Genomic DNA, 16,192 nt, shown 5'->3' with positions numbered 1-16,192 from the left:
TGGTTTTTTTTATCTTATATCAATATATATAAAAGGTATTTATATAATTTCACTATAGTGGAGATTTAGTGTGTCCTAACGAGTACCTCAGTCCCTATTTCCGTCCCTATTTATTGGTGGGGATGGATCTTTATCCCCGTGGGGACTTTGTGGGTCTCCATTTTTTCCCGTCTCATGTAATTCCCGTGGGTACCTACGAGTTCAAGTTTTTTTCTCATCCCTACTTTCTATATCTAATCTCAAAGAGGTATTACATGATAAATTTTATAAATTTTATTTTATGTCTAACATTCTATTTTCAAAGAATTATTATATACCTCTTAAACACTTACTAATTTAGACGTCAGAGTATTTTTTGTAGATACTCATTCACTGTATTTTTTGACATTTGAATTATACTCACTTCATAAAAAAAAAAGACATACTACATCACAAAGAACAAACTATACTTCGAAATTTCAACCACACAAAACATAACTAATTGATTATAATATATTTTATATATTCACAAAAAAAATATATTTTTTTTAATTTTGTATTTTGAATTGCCGATAGATTTTGGTTATAATAAACTAATTAGTTCATCACATACATAACACACCAAAAATAAGAAACAAGTGTAAATATCAATTTATACTGTTTTAAATGATATTACAAGTATTATATATATGATGAACTTATACTTTTATAATAGTATTATACAAATATTACTAGTGCAAATATTAATTTTTGTTAAAATTAATAGTATTATACAAATTATGATATAATATTTTATTAAAACTAAATATTACTAATTTATTGATGCAAAACTTCTGCTTTAGAAAGTTATGATGCGTCTAAAATGTTCCAATATAATTGAAAAATTAAACATGATGTTTCGATTAAATCTAAACTATACATATTTTTTATTGTCAAATCTAAATGATAGAATTTAGTGCAACATTTTAATGTAGTAATAGAAATTTGAATACCAACATGGATCTTCAAGTTGCAAGTAATTATATTTTTTTAAAATATAAAATTGTAGAGACAAATAAAAAGATAGAAAAATCGTTATTTGAGTTAATCTGAAAGACATATATTGAAAAGAAGTAAAATAAATATTTTTAACGAAAATAAAAGATTTTGTGTTAAATATTTTAAATTTAATAAAATGCAATAAATGAAAGATAATACCTATATATTGAAGCATTATATAATAAAGTAATAACTTTTAACATAATTCACACACTATTAATTTCAGTTTTACTATAATGTTAGTTGATATATTAGTGAAAAACTATATTTTAGCTTCAATGGAAGAACTACTTTTGTCTCTTTGATTTTTTTTATTTGTTCTTTTTAGTTTTTGAATCTTTTTCCTTTTTGAATGTAGCTAAAATTGCTTAATAAATGTGTGATTTGAAAAAAAAAATATAAAAAAAGATATTATTATAAATAATTGATTAAATTGTTAAAATTTAAATTAAATTAAGAGTTAATATTAATCAGGACAATAAAAATCGAATAGATTCTTAAAGTTATCATCATTACTATTAATGCATTGTCATTTCCAATACTGCACAAAGGATATCAAAAAATAAAAATTAAAAGGAAAAATATGGAAAACCAATATAATTGGTGTACAATGTATACAATGAGGATATTTTTGTAATTAAAATTAAATGATAATTAAATTAATTAATTATTATTTATTTTCAATTTCAAATTCAGCTCAAATAAACAACTCATTGTACACATTGTATAGATATTCTATTGGCCTCTAACAGAATTCTAAGTAAAAATATGAACAATGAAATCAAATTCATAAAAGGCCAATTTGGACAACCACAAAATATTAAAATTGAATTACACGAGTGAAGTTTGTTAGAGAACAAATAAAGCAACAAAACTAGGAATTAATGATACTTCTTTATCTTTGTTGTTCTGCCGGATCGGTCGCTCAAGACCTTTGGTCCTACTTGGACCTGATAAAAAAAATTGGATCACTTCTTATGAACTTGTTGAGAATGATTCTGATCTAGTTCATGGCCTATTAGAAGTAAAAGGCGCTCTGGTGGGATTCTCACAGACAGAAAAAAGTTGCAGTCAGTTTGATAATGATCGAGTGACATTGCTTCTTCGGTCCGAACCAAAGAATCCCTTAAATATGATTCAAAAATGATCTTGTTTTATCGTTGATTAGAGATTTCTTTATGAAAAATATGAATCGGAGTTTGAAGAAGGGGAAGGAGTCCTTGACCCGCAACAGATAGAGAAGAATTTATTCAATCATAGATTGGACTCCTATAATATAGCGCCCTTAGGGCTTTCTATTTAATTGTATCGAAAGGCCCAGTTAATTGGGATTTTCTTATTGGGCCAGGTCATTTTCGGGGCAAGCGGATCATTTATGAGGAAGAGAATGAGTTTCAAGAGAATGATTCAGAGTTCTTACAGGGTGAAACCATGCAGTACTAGACACGAGATAGATCTTCCAAAGAACAAGACTTTTTCCAAATAAGCTAATTCATTTGGGACCCTATGGATCCACTCTTTTTTCTATTGAAAAATCATCCTTTTGTCTTTGTCTCTGTGTTTTCACATCGACAATTCTTTGCAGGTGAAGAGATGTCAAAGAGGCTTCTTACTTCCCAAACAGATCTTCTTACATCTATATATAAACGCAGGTTTATCAAGAAAAGCATTTTGAATTATTGATTAATTGTCAGAGATGGCTTAGAACCAATAGTTCATTATATAATGAATTTTTCCGTTCTAATACTCTATCTGAGAGTTATCAATATTTATCAAATATGTTCGTATCTAACGGAACGCTATTAGATCAAATGACAAAGACATTGTTGAGAAAAAGATGGCTTTTCTCGAAAGAAGTGGATCTTTTATCCGAACCTTCTTCCATAATGGTAAGGAACAACAGTATTATTGAAACAAATACACCAATCACTTTTAATATAAGAAGTCGAGTAGACGAATTGGTGCGAATGGAGAAGAAAAAAATTGAATTACAAATATTTTCTGGGGATATCCATTTTCCTGGCGAAATGGATAAGTATACTGATACAGTGGTATTTTGATACAATCCGAAAGGTTAAAAAAGGATTCAAAGGAATAAAAATAAAATAAAAAATTGGATCTATGTCCAATGGATCACAATTATAAAAGAAAAAGTAATTTGTTTTGGTTCAACCTATAATTCTATATAAAAATACAAATGGTATCAATTTAGTAAAATTTTTTCTACAAGATCTGTTTCAGAAAAGGGATAATTTGGAGCTTAAAGCTCTCAATTATATTCTTTATAGAAATGGAAAATCAATTCATAAAATTTCTAACACAACCATTCAGTTAGTTCAAACTTGTTTTCTATTGAATTGGGATCGAGATACAAAAAGTTCTTCAATAGAAGAATTTCGTGCCTCTTTTGTTGAAGTAAATATAAATGGTCTGATTGAAGATTTTCTAAGAACTGATCCAACAAAATCGTGAAATTCCTATGTCAGAAAAAGAAATGATCCATCCGGTTCAGAATGGATCTCGAATAATGAGTCAAATCAAATTAATATTAATCCATTTTCTCTTATTTCTTTTCATAAAAGATTCAACAATCACATATCCAAAATTATGAAACAATTCATGTGTTGTTGAATAGAAATAAAGAATGACAATCTTTAATAATTTTATCACTCATATGATTGTTTTGAAATAGGACCTTTTAGCAATGTAAAATACTACAACGAGGTGAAAATAAAAAAGAGAATAAAAAAATTAAAAGAATTTTCAAATTCTAATTAAGAATTCATTAGGTTCGTAGGAATATCACTTCAAATTTCAAATTTTTATTTAGTTTACCTTTTAATAACTCATAATCAGATCTCGATGAATAAAAATTTGAAACTTGACAAGTTAAAAAAAACTTGTCAAGCATTAAAAAAAATTTTAATGGACGAAACCGAGATCATTTATAAGCCCGATCCATGCAACAATATAAAATTAAATACATTCCATTTGAATTGAGATTTTCTTCATCATGATTATGATTCTAAATATTATGAAAAATTGATTACAATAATTAGCCTGGGACAATTTATTTATAAAAATGTATGTTTATCTCAAACAAAAAATGGACTAGAACTAAAAATTAAAATCGGGACAAGTTTTAATTGTTAAAATAGATTCCATCTTAATAAGATCGGGTAATACCTATTTGGCGACTTCAGGAGCAACAGTTCATAGACATTTTGGAGAAATCTTTTTTGAAGGAGATATATTAGTAACATGTGTATATCAAAAATCGAGATCAGGTGATATAACCCAAGGTCTTCCAAAAGTGAAAACATGTATTAAAAGTTCGTTCGATTGATTCAATATCGATTAACCTAGGGAAGAGGGTTGACGCTTGGAACGAACATATAACCAAAATTCTCGACATTCCTTGGGGATTCTTTCTTTGTACTGAGCTAACTATTGTCCAAAGTCGAATTTCTTCGGTTAATAAAATCCAAAGAATTTATCGATCCCAAGGAGCGCATATACATAATAAATATATTGAGATTATCATACGCCAAATAACATCAAAAGTATTGGTTTCAGAAGATGAAATGTCTAATGTTTTTTCACCCAACGAGCTAATTGGATTGTTTCAAGCTGAACGAGCGGGACATGCCTTAGAAGAAGTAATTTGTTACCAAACTCTATTATTGGGAATAACAAAAACAGCTTTGAATATTCTAAGTTTCATATCCGAAGCGGATTTCAAGAAACTACTAGAGTTTTAGTAAAAGCTACTCTCCGAAGTCATATCGATTGGTTGAAAGGTCTAAAAGAGAACGTTGTTTTGGGGGAAATGATATCCGTTGGTACCGAATTCAAAAGGGTAACACGGCCTTCAAAGTAAAGACAACTTATTAAGATTGCTCCGAATAAAAAGAATTTACTCGAGAAAAAAATAAAAGATATCTTGTTCCACCATGGAGAATTTGTTTTTTGATTTTAAGAATTTATGTGATACGTTGCAGTAATCATTTTCGAAGATTTGATAATTGCTAAAAGCCTATTTTTTCGAATCTACAATTCTTAAATTTAAATAAAGGCACATTTTTTAAAACAAATAAAAAAAGTAAAAAAAATTGAATGGCTTGACCATGTATCAAGAGCCAATTTTCGATAAAAGAGAAAGTTTTATCGGAACAAAATTTTTCTTATTTCAGAATACCCTGTCTCTTTTTTGTGGGGATCAATAACAAAAAGATATTGGAACATAACATTGGAAGAGATGATGGAAGCAGGAGTTCATTTTGGCCATGCTACTAGAAAATAGAATTCCAGAATAACACCTTATATATTCATAAAACGTAAGGGTATTCATATTCTAAATCTTACAAGAATTGCTCGCTTTTTATCAGAAGCATGTGATTTGGTTTTTGATGCAGCAAGTAAGGGGAAATAATTTTTAATTATTGGCACAAAAAATAAAGCTGCGGATTTAATAGCACGGGTTGCAACAAGGGCTTGATGTCATTATGTTAATAAAAAATAGCTCGGCGGTATGTTAACCAATTGGTATACTACAGAAACGAGACTTCATAAATTCAGGTCCTTGAGAACAGAACAAAAAAAGGGCAGAATTCATAGTTTGCCAAAAAAAGATACTACTATTTTGAAGAGACAGTTATCGCACTTGGAAACCTATATGGGTGGCATTAAATATATGACTGGCTTACCCGATATTGTCATAATCGTTGATCAGCAAGAGGAGTATACCGCTCTTAGAGAATATATCACTTTGAGAATTTCAACGATTTGTTTAATCGATACAAATTATGACCCCGATCTCACGGATATTTCGATTTCAACTAATAATGATGCTACAGCTTCAATTTGGTTAATTCTTAACAAATTAGTATTTGTAATTTGTGAAAGTCGTTCTAGCTATATACAAAATTTTTAATTAATAATAAAATAAATTATTCCATTGAGAACTTCATAGATTTATAGAATCAGTTACTATAACTAATTTACTAAATCACACAAAAAACAAAAAAAACCAGAAATATTAAGTGATTAGTCGATATTCAAAATAAAAGATTTAACAGACAATTGAAAAAGAGATGGTTGAATCAAAATAATTCATTTCAAGTTCTATTTATTTTGAGGGCAATATGAATATTCTATTATGTTCCATCAATACATTAAAAAGATTATATGAGATATCTTTCGTAAAAGTAGGTCAACATCTCTATTGGCAATTAAGGGTGTTCCAAGTGCATGCCCAAGTACTTATAACTTTTTGGGTCGTAATTGCTATCTTATTAGTTTAAGCCATTTTAGTTGTTAGAAATCCGCAAACCATTCTCACTTTTGGTCAGAATTTCTTTGAATATGTCCTCGAATTCATTCGAGATGTAAGCAAAATTCAGATTGGGGAAGAATATGGTCCGTGGGTTCCCTTTGTTGGAACCATGTTCTTATTTATTTTTGTTTCAAATTGGTCGGGGACTCTTTTGCCTTGGAAAATAATACAGTTACTTCATGGGGAGTTAGCTGCACCCACAAAAGATATAAATACTATTGTTGCATTAGCTTTACTTACATCAGTAGCATATTTCTATGTGGGTCTTTTGAAAAAAGAATTAGCTTATTTTGGTAAATACATCCAACCAACTTCAAGTCTTCTACCAATTAACATCTTAAAAAATTTCACAAAATCCGTGTCGCTTAGCTTTCGACTTTTCAAAAATATATTAGCTAATGAATTAGCAGATGTTGTTCTTGTTTCTTTAGTACCCTTAGTAGTTCCTATACCCGTTATGCTCCTTAGATTATTTACAAGTGATATTCAAGCTCTTATTTTTGCTACTTTAGCTGCGGCTTATGTAAGTGAATCCATGGAAGGCATTATTAACTTAACAAATTTAGGAAATAGTCTTTTTTTTTTTTTAGTTTCTAGTTTAGTTTGACTCGCCACAATATATGTGCGGCTAAAGATAATATACTTAGGTAACAAAAATACATAAAAGAGAAACAAATAAGTTTTGAATTCTGATTCTATTAATTGAATATTCATAAATACGGGATTAAATTAAATACAATCAAAGTATAAATAAATATATGATCTGGTAAAAAAAATAGAAAAGATTACTTTAGAGCTGTAAAAAAAAATAAAAAAAACATCTTTTAAATAATGAATCTTTTTTTTTTTGTTTGCTAAACTAAAAAGAATCTTTGGTTTCAATTTTTTTCAATAATTTTTTGGTATTATTTTTGTTGTATTTTATTTTGTTCATTCAATCTATAATATAAATATTTTTTTATATTATAATATAGATCTAATTTAAATATTATTTGATTAGAGTCTATTAATGTTATAAATGTAAATATTAAGAACCTTAACTTTAAATTTTGTAGGATTTTTATTTAAATCACTCAAATTTCAATATTTCGTTGCAAAGATTCAATTTTTTGATTGAACAAATTTTTTTAAATTGATTATACTATATGAATATAAACAAAGATATAATTAAAAAGAAGAGAAGGGCTAGCAAAAACCTAAGAGTAAGACTAGATGTATACATTTTCTTCTCGCATCAATAATGTTGGGAAAATCATAATTCAAGTTTTGTCTTTATCTTGTTCTAATGTTCTCTGGTGAAATCATTGGTTGGGGCGTAAGCGTAATTATATTATACCATGCATGGTCATTGATGAGCTAGGTAAAATGAAAGAAAAATGCAAATTATATCTAGACAGATAAAACATGATTTGAATATAAAATAACATATTATATTATAGATATAAAACGATAAGTCTATACATATACCTATCTTTTTTGTTTGTTTGTTTGTTTTATTTTATTTATATTTATTTTTATGCCCAAATAATTGCTAATATTTATTCAAAAAATAAAGACAAAATTTACTACAGTATCCAGCCATGTGGAAATTGTATTCTCATGCTGTTGTTGCTGTTGTCAAAAAAAGCTAAACGCCTCGCCTCCTAAAATAATGGGGTCTCTCGTGGACTGTTATAGTGAAGTAGTATATTTTCTTTAATGATGAAAAACAAAGCAGTGAATAACAGTATCACATGATATGAATTTATGAAGTGTGTTTCTCACCAATTTTCTTTTCCAATATTATTGGTTAAGTTGTAGTGTATTATGTTACTGTCTTTGGCCTTTACCATACACTCTATCCTATGAAGGAACTTTTCTGCTTCAAAAAGGGTATCATTATTGTATGTGAGACCATGGAATCAAAGAAGAGTGGATGTACTTCTTCAAGCAGTGTGGAGTTTGTTCAAACGGGGATATGATCTTTCTTGGCTACATAGTGCTTTTGGGTTATGGTCCCAACAAACACCTTCTATCTACATTGATTGCCTGCCATTCAAGCTAAAACAGATCCCTTTTATTCATAATACTTCATCGAATGGTGTTATTTGACATGTCATTCATCCTCTATATATGTTGCACAGGGGCAAGTATACTTGTCTACATATTTTCCATTTTATTCATAGCCCTTCATTTGACAATACTCAAAGGTACGTTATTTCATACCTTGTTAGTCATACATGATGTATGACTGATTGCTTGTGAATGGTTCCCTTGAAATCATTTCTCTAACAGAACTCTCTCTGATTTTCATGTTTCTTTTATATTAGATTTGGTCCTTGTATTCCTACTTACATGACTGGTTTCTACAAGTGATCCTACTGGCCACTCTTCATCAAATATTGTTTGTTACATTTCTCTTCTTCTAAGTTGGAACATTGCTTTTTAATTGCATAGGTGAGAGGCCAAGCTGGAAGATTTAGCAATGGCCTTAGGCCTTGTTGGAATTATCTGCATGGTGTTTCTGTTCTTTCTAACTTTAGAGAGAAGTATCAACTATCAAGTACCACATCTGGCTAGGACACACATCAATGCAAAGTCCTTTTTCAATCATAAACTATATAGGCCAACATTGCAAGAGCTTTCATTGTAGATGCTCATGCAGGATTAGCCATGTGGTCCACTAGCTTACCTTTGATAAGGCGAAAACTTTATGAACTTTTCTTCTGCATTCATCAACTGTCATAGTTTTTGTAGTAGGACTTTCTTCTTCCTGTGTGTTTCTTGCAAGAAAAAAATATATAGTTGGTTTTTGCTTGCATCTTATCTTGTGAAACTATTGAACTGAATTTCTCCAAGAATCCAGGTGAATGACAAGTACTATATCTGAATTTGGCTCCATTTCAATTTCCTCTCATGTTGCTACAATAGGATTGTGCTATGCTCCTACAAGTGTCATTTACATAAATGTTCATCTCTTGCTGCGACACTAAACATGATACCCTAAGCATTCTTTGTATCAGAAGCTATCATGTTCATCTCCACCGAAAGGTCATGTGGACGGGATTCATCAACCTTTACCTCAAGGTATGGTAACTACTAACAAGTTAAAGACAAGTCATGGATTGACACATATAATGTTTGATGCAGGTATGACATGGTAGTGATGGTGAGTGGAGGAAGTGTAATTGCAACTTTCATATCCATGAGTTCTTGTATGCGCCTTCAACAAGTGCGTGACCTCTTCATGAGTGTTTCAGGCACAACCTTTGACATCTCGTGCTTGCAGCTTCAAATTGAAGCCTATGTAACAAGAGAGAAACAACCTCTTCAAACATTATTGTTCAGCTCAAATGCATCAGATGAACCCATTTTTGCAATCTTTGGGCGAAACAATTGGCTCTGCCTTGGGATTATCATCTCTTCATCTCTAATATTATTCCTATTACTTATTGTCACTCTAAGCAAACTATATATATATATATGGATCACAATTCAGACCTCAATTTCCCATACTTCTCAAGGGCCAGCCTGAGCATGTTATTCATCATATCTGTATCTATGGTCATTACAGCTACATCTGTTTTTATCTGGACAGGAGTAAGAATATGTGTATTACAACATATCCAATAGGGAACTGATCCCATTAGGAGGAACTCAAAGCATCTCTCTTTTTTTTATTAGGAGGAACTAACTTTAACTCTGTTGTGGTCTCACTTAATTAATTAATTAAAATATTTAAAATTAATGTAATTAATTTTTTTAATAATATTATTTAAATTTATAAATTTAAAAATATTAATTTATTAATAATAACGATAACACAATAAAGACTAATTTTTAACGACTAATTTTGTAACTGCTAGTTTACAATAGCTAATTTTAATAATGTGGTTAACATTTTAAATTTTAAAAATAAAAATAACCAACCCAACCAAAAATTATTTTGTAAAGTGTAAAATTAAATTATTTTTTAATGTAAGTAAATTTAATTAATTATAATTTAATATAATAATATAAATAATATTTAATATTAATAACATGAAGAGCAGGCCTTTAAATTTGTGCAATTAAAGAAAAGATTGAATTGAGTTGTATAACACCTTAACTTCTAGCATGTCATGATCGTACTAAGAATAAGGCGTTACTCCCATTCAGATGGACTCCCCTTCTTGATCCAAGAGAATGAATTCTTTCTTATCTCATTCAAACGGTTGGTTTCCATTTTTTCTGACATGCACAGTAATGAAAACTCCAAAAAGGTAACCATTAGAGTTGCTCTTAAGACCATCTCGTAGGAAACTCATCTCAATTCTTATTTATGCCTTATCTATCATAAAAAGTAACTCCACATCAATTTTTGTATCATAAACAGTAAATAAAAACTCAAACTATCTCTTTTTTTTTCATTAGGAGAAACTAACTTTAGTCTATATTAGAGTCTCACTTAATTAATTAATTAAAATAATTAAGATTATATTAATTACTATTTTTTTACAATAATATTATTTAAATTTATGAATTCAAAAATAATTCATTGTTAAAAAGTATTAATATTAAAAAATATATATAAAAATAATACACAATATATAATACATATAATTAATTAATTATAATTTAATTATTTAATATAATTATTTATTTAATTATAATTTAATATAATTATTTATTTTAAAGGTAACTTGTCACATGGCAAGTTACCATTGGCGATCAAGAATCCTTTTGAGGAGGAACTCTTCTCCCTTGAATTATGTGAAGAAAATCATCTTCTCTCTTCTCTAAAAGATAGAACTCAGACAGATAGAACTGCATCTTGCCAGACAAAAGTGGGTTGGGAACTCAACCATTAGAGTTGCTCTAAGTAGATTGAAAGCGAACGCACATCTCCGGGCAGTACTCGGATCGGATTGAATATGGCCAAAATTTCAATTCGATCCGCACTAAAATTATTGGATCAAATCAGATCCAATAGTCTCAATTTTTTAACTCGGATATCGGATATATTTGCAAAACACAAAAAAAATTTAAAAACTTATTTTTATTAAAAAATATCCATAAAATTCATTTTTTCTATTCTTTTAAATATGTTTACTCTTAAAATAATATTAAAGACACTTTTCTTAAATAATAAATTAAAATAATATAACATATATGATAATTATTAGTTGAAATAAAACAAAAAGAATATTTACTTATTTATTTCTTTATTTTTGCGGATACACGGATGCGTCAGATATGCGGATACCAACACAAAATCCGCAATCTGATCCGATTACTATGCGAATCCGATCTGATCCAATAACCTTACGGATCGGATCCATATCCGTAATTTTCGGATCAGATTTGAATAAACACCGCGGATAGCGGATCAAACCCAATCCATGAACACCACTACTAACAAGGAATTAGAGTCTCTAACCCACCAATCCTTTGTGGATGTAGTTATAGTACACTATGACAAAAGACCAAACATAAAGAGCAAAATATGACTTTTTGAGATGACCATGTTTTTTAAGTTCAGTTAAATATCTTTTTCATTGAATAAATAACACTTTCTCGTTAAAATTTGTAAGTAAAACCTGTAGAAAAAAATTTCATTCTGTGACAGAAATACTCTCTAGTTGCCAAAGATCAAGCATTAGAATTCTTGTCAGTGGCCAAAGTGAAATGAGACACGAAGTAACATCAAGCTGTAAATATTGCTCCACAGAAAACCTGCATTTTAAATCTATTAGCATCACCTGGTGACTGGTGTGCTTGAGTTACTTGTTCTTGAGATCATAACCTAAACACTATTCATTACTTGTTCTACATTTTTCTTTTTCAACAATAAACAGTTTCATATGCTGTCGAGTGTTGATGTATAAAATTTTAGCATTTAATTGCAGGACTGATCTGAATTAACTCATATCATAACAAATTCAGGATAATATCAAGAAATCACATAGGTATCATCAAAACTGCAAGTCATAAATATTCCTTACAAAATTTGACAATTGTAACTCCATTATGACAACTAACAATAAAAAGCTACAGTTGATCAGTTAAATGTTCTGTAATAAGTTGTCTATGTTGTACAACACAACTGACTTACCAAAAAATATACGATTCAAACCAAGAATTTGACTACAAGCCCAATCTGCAGGATAATATACTTGGGAATTAGTAAGATTTGGCAAAAATTGCTACTTCTTCGGCAGGATCTCCAGTCATGAAGCATCTTTTGATCCCTTCGGGTTGTTCAAAAGGAAAGCACCTAATGGTTGCTCCTGTTTCCTCCTTTACTTTTAACTCATCTTCATTGCTGCATGATCATGTAAAACAGTTGTCAATCATGGTCCACATCCATATATACACATTTATGCTTAGCCCTGAAAATCTGTTTTAAGAATCTTATATGAAAAAACCTACGTAGCAGACCAAGGACCCCTAGCCCATTTGCCTTGTGATATTGCTACTTTAAGATCATCATATGAGTTCACATCTACAATATTGCTGCAAAAGAAAATGCCGTGCTTTTTCAATATGTCAGTGTTATAGCATAAGCCAAAAACCAGATTCAAGGAGAACATTGTTTTGCCACAATCTAAAGTTATGCTACCATTAGCCTTCTTCACTTCAAACAAGTAGATGATTAATGAAATTATATTACTGTACAGAAGCCATTATTTCACACAATTCAAAGCATGTTAAGAAAGGAGATATTTAGATTTTAGACAGAAAATGAGTGAACCTGTCACGAAATGCTATGGCCCTCTCCAAAAGAGAGGACTGTATTTCATACAACCTGTCTTTCACAAAAGCCACCAAAATAGAAGGCTCCATAGAGATTCCAAACACTTTCCCCTGCTTCCCAGGAACATCTCTCCTGGATATCACCACACTCTCACTAGATACATCACGAGGACCAATTTCAATTCTAAGAGGAACACCCTGAAATGAGAAGGTGCATATTAGGTAAGCACAAGTAGAACTTTAATTTGGCATGAGTTTGCATTAAGCCAGCAGCAACTACTACATCAGATTATTTATATCAAGCATCCAAGTTTAAGAGAAAACCTTCATTTCCCAGAAATTGAATTTCCATCCAGGAGTTCTTTGCTCTGAGTCATCTAGTTTAACTTTAATACCTGCCGTACAAAGAACTTCTTTTACAGAAGATGCTGCATTTAGAACAGCCACTTTCTCTTCATCCTTCTTCCAAATAGGTACAATTACCACCTAAATGAAGCAAGGCATATCATTAAAAAGTACAACCATCAAATGAATTAAATTATCAGCCAATGTGGTAGATGTTCCAAAGGATAATCCCAAACCAGTGACTTAACGTGACTTAGATGTGCAGCACCCTAAAGTACCTGTATCGGAGCAAGCTTTGGAGGAAGCATTAGGCCGGCATCATCTCCATGGGTCATGATAATGCCTCCAACAAAACGTGTACTAATTGCCCATGATGTCTGCCAAACATGCTGCATTTGTCCAGTCTCATCTAAAAACTGCATAAGGATAAATCTTGAGCATCTGCATCTGATATAAATACTTGAAAAAAAGGCATGCAAATATAAGAGTCAATCAAAATTTGAGGGTAACTGCCCAGGTATCATGGAAAGCAAAAATAGCAAATAAATAAAAATAACTTGTGCATTTAAGACGGGAGAAGGAGCATAATTTCTTGAAGAAATTAAGTATATTGATAAAAACAAGTGAACTTCACACCAAGAAAACATTTTGCAGATCTGCAACTACTAAAATGTTGTTTAAATACCTGTGTTCCAAAGGCACGAGAAAAGTTCTGGCCAAGGTTGTGGCTGGTTCCGGCTTGCAATGCTTTCTTGTCACCCATCATGGCCTCAATTGTATAGGTCTTATTAGCTCCAGCGAATGTTTCTACTTTAGATTTTCGACCTGCAATAACAGGTATTGCAGCTTGCTCATAAGCAAATTTGGTATAGATGTCAATCATCTGTATAGCCTGCAGTTTAACAGAAATATTTACTAAGATCACAGTGATGTAACAAGTGAAGACACTAAGGCTTAACACAGAGAAGATAATGACCTCATTTTCTGCCTCTTCAGGAGTTGCATGAGCAGTGTGGCCCTCTTGCCAAAGAAACTCAAGAGTCCTAACAAATGGTTTTGTGCGCATCTCCCATCTTGTGACATTTGCCCACTGCATCACATTTATATGTCAAAAGAAAGTCACAGACTATCCAATCACATAAGCAGACAAGTGTCTACTCACAAGCACAGCAGAGGAAACATTTACCTGATTAATCAAGAGAGGGAGATCACGATAACTTTGGATCCATTTGGTAAACATGTGATTGACAATGGTTTCACTTGTGGGTCGAACCTGACACAGCCTCAAGAATTACAAAAATCAAAGCTAACCTTAGGTCACAGATACTCAATATCACAAATAGAAATTGTATTCAGTATATAGATTGTGAGGAAAAGGAAAAAAAAAAAGAAAAAGAAAAAGAAGAAAACGATACGGAGAAGAAATGCGCATGAAAGCAACATCAGCAAACAAAAAAAGTTGAAGAGCATACACACCACGAGCTTCTCTTCAAGTTCCTTTCCACCTCCAATTGTCACCAATGCCAACTCGGGACTGAAGCCCTCCACATGACTTGCTTCTTTCTCTATAAATGAGTATGGAATAAACTACACCGCAGAATGGAGAAACAAACAAGCACCAAACTCAATAAGAGATATTTTGATGTCATACTACAGTTAGAATCATGGTATCCGCATTATCAATACCTGACTTTGCATTACCATTACATTTCCTATACTACAAGGTGTTTTGCATTATCACACACAAGTTCACAACTTCGGAGAATAAAAAAAGTATTCTTCCTTGAACTGTCTAATGCAAATTCTCCGTCCAACTACTACAATAACCATAGTCACTGAGGATTAAACTATAAATGAGCTAGAAATCCCCCCAAAATAAATAAATAAATTCGCAAACAGGGGAATCACCATAATCACCGAAACATTTTTCCTTACATCATCCCTTTAAATTACCTGCGGAAAGTACATGTTACTATGCCCTGTTTCCTTGAACTTCACATTCAAATAGTCCTGTACGCCAAGAAAAAGAAAATAAGATTTCTCTTAATATATCGGCCAAAAAGAAAGCATAAAAATTGAGGAGGAACCTGAATGGATTCCCAAATAGCGTAACCATAGGGACGAATGACCATGGTGCCGCGAACAGGACCGTAATCGGCTAGCTCGGCGTTGGCTATGAGGTCGAGGTACCAAGCGTTGAAGTCCTGTGACCTTGGCGTTATTACTTGGTCGCTCCCTTTGCTGCTCTTCGAGTTATACTGGGTCTGAGCTGACGCAGCCTCTGCTCTCTGCGAGGAGAAGCTAGCAGCGAGGGGCGGCGGCCGGAGAAGAGTGCCATGGGGGCGTCGGCGTCGTAGAATGGGAATAGAAGACGGTGAGGCGAACAGGTTCGTTAGCGTTAGAGAGGGCAGTCTCAGTGACACTGCCATTTCCTCACTCTTGGTCTCAGATGAGGTTTTCTTTGTTTCCCTCAAACAAATAAATAATAGCACTTTATTGGCATTTTTCTATCTTAATTCTTCAGTCTTAATCAAAAGGGCAATACACATGTTTACCCTTAGGCAAAATCATTTGCACGTAATGTTTTTGAGAATCGAACCGGTGATGAATTGTTAAAATCATTAGTTGATTTACAGTTTAATCAGAATTCAATTGAAATTTAATCAATTTAATTAAATATAAAATAAATATCTTTAATATTTGGTATATAATTTAATATTAAAAATTTACAAACAACTTTAAAATTTAAACACTAAAATTTAACAAACTCAGAATAAATCT

The 16,192-nt window shown here is 31.2% G+C and overlaps 1 protein-coding gene and 2 pseudogenes across 1 annotated transcript; 2 read left to right on the top strand and 1 right to left on the bottom strand.

The window, feature by feature from the left end:
* The first annotated feature begins 4,846 nt into the window (after positions 1-4,846).
* LOC127740521 (30S ribosomal protein S2, chloroplastic-like) lies at positions 4,847-5,950 on the top strand (annotated as a pseudogene).
* Positions 5,951-6,105: 155 nt separating this feature from the next.
* LOC127740520 (ATP synthase subunit a, chloroplastic-like) lies at positions 6,106-9,935 on the top strand (annotated as a pseudogene).
* A 2,353-nt stretch (positions 9,936-12,288) lies between these two features.
* On the bottom strand, positions 12,289-15,894 carry LOC107458327 (proline--tRNA ligase, chloroplastic/mitochondrial). Its single transcript, XM_016076537.3, has 11 exons — positions 15,499-15,894; positions 15,365-15,421; positions 14,888-14,998; positions 14,598-14,684; positions 14,388-14,501; positions 14,097-14,303; positions 13,690-13,827; positions 13,391-13,552; positions 13,065-13,264; positions 12,743-12,826; positions 12,289-12,635 (listed from the first exon to the last, which is right to left on the bottom strand). Exons 1-11 carry the CDS (start codon positions 15,838-15,840, stop codon positions 12,494-12,496), a joined length of 1,644 nt encoding a protein of 547 aa, XP_015932023.1. The 5' UTR covers positions 15,841-15,894; the 3' UTR covers positions 12,289-12,493.
* Between the last annotated feature and the right edge of the window lie 298 nt (positions 15,895-16,192).

The sequence above is a fragment of the Arachis duranensis genome, chromosome 7 (genome assembly GCF_000817695.3).
Source record: "Arachis duranensis cultivar V14167 chromosome 7, aradu.V14167.gnm2.J7QH, whole genome shotgun sequence".
Classification (NCBI taxonomy): Eukaryota; Viridiplantae; Streptophyta; class Magnoliopsida; order Fabales; family Fabaceae; genus Arachis; species Arachis duranensis.
Note: the sequence above shows the minus strand (reverse complement) of the source record. Positions and strands in the feature narration are given on the sequence as shown.

Bases quoted from the DNA above. Each gene is read 5' to 3' on its own strand.
- LOC107458327 (XM_016076537.3), bottom strand. From the start codon at position 15,840: ATGGCAGTGTCACTGAGACTGCCCTCTCTAACGCTAACGAACCTGTTC. The intron at 15,422-15,498 runs GTTCCTCCTCAA...CTTGGCGTACAG, and splicing joins CTATTTGGGAATCCATTCAG to GACTATTTGAATGTGAAGTT. The intron at 13,553-13,689 runs GTACTTTAGGGT...TGCTTCATTTAG, and splicing joins CAAAGCTTGCTCCGATACAG to GTGGTAATTGTACCTATTTG.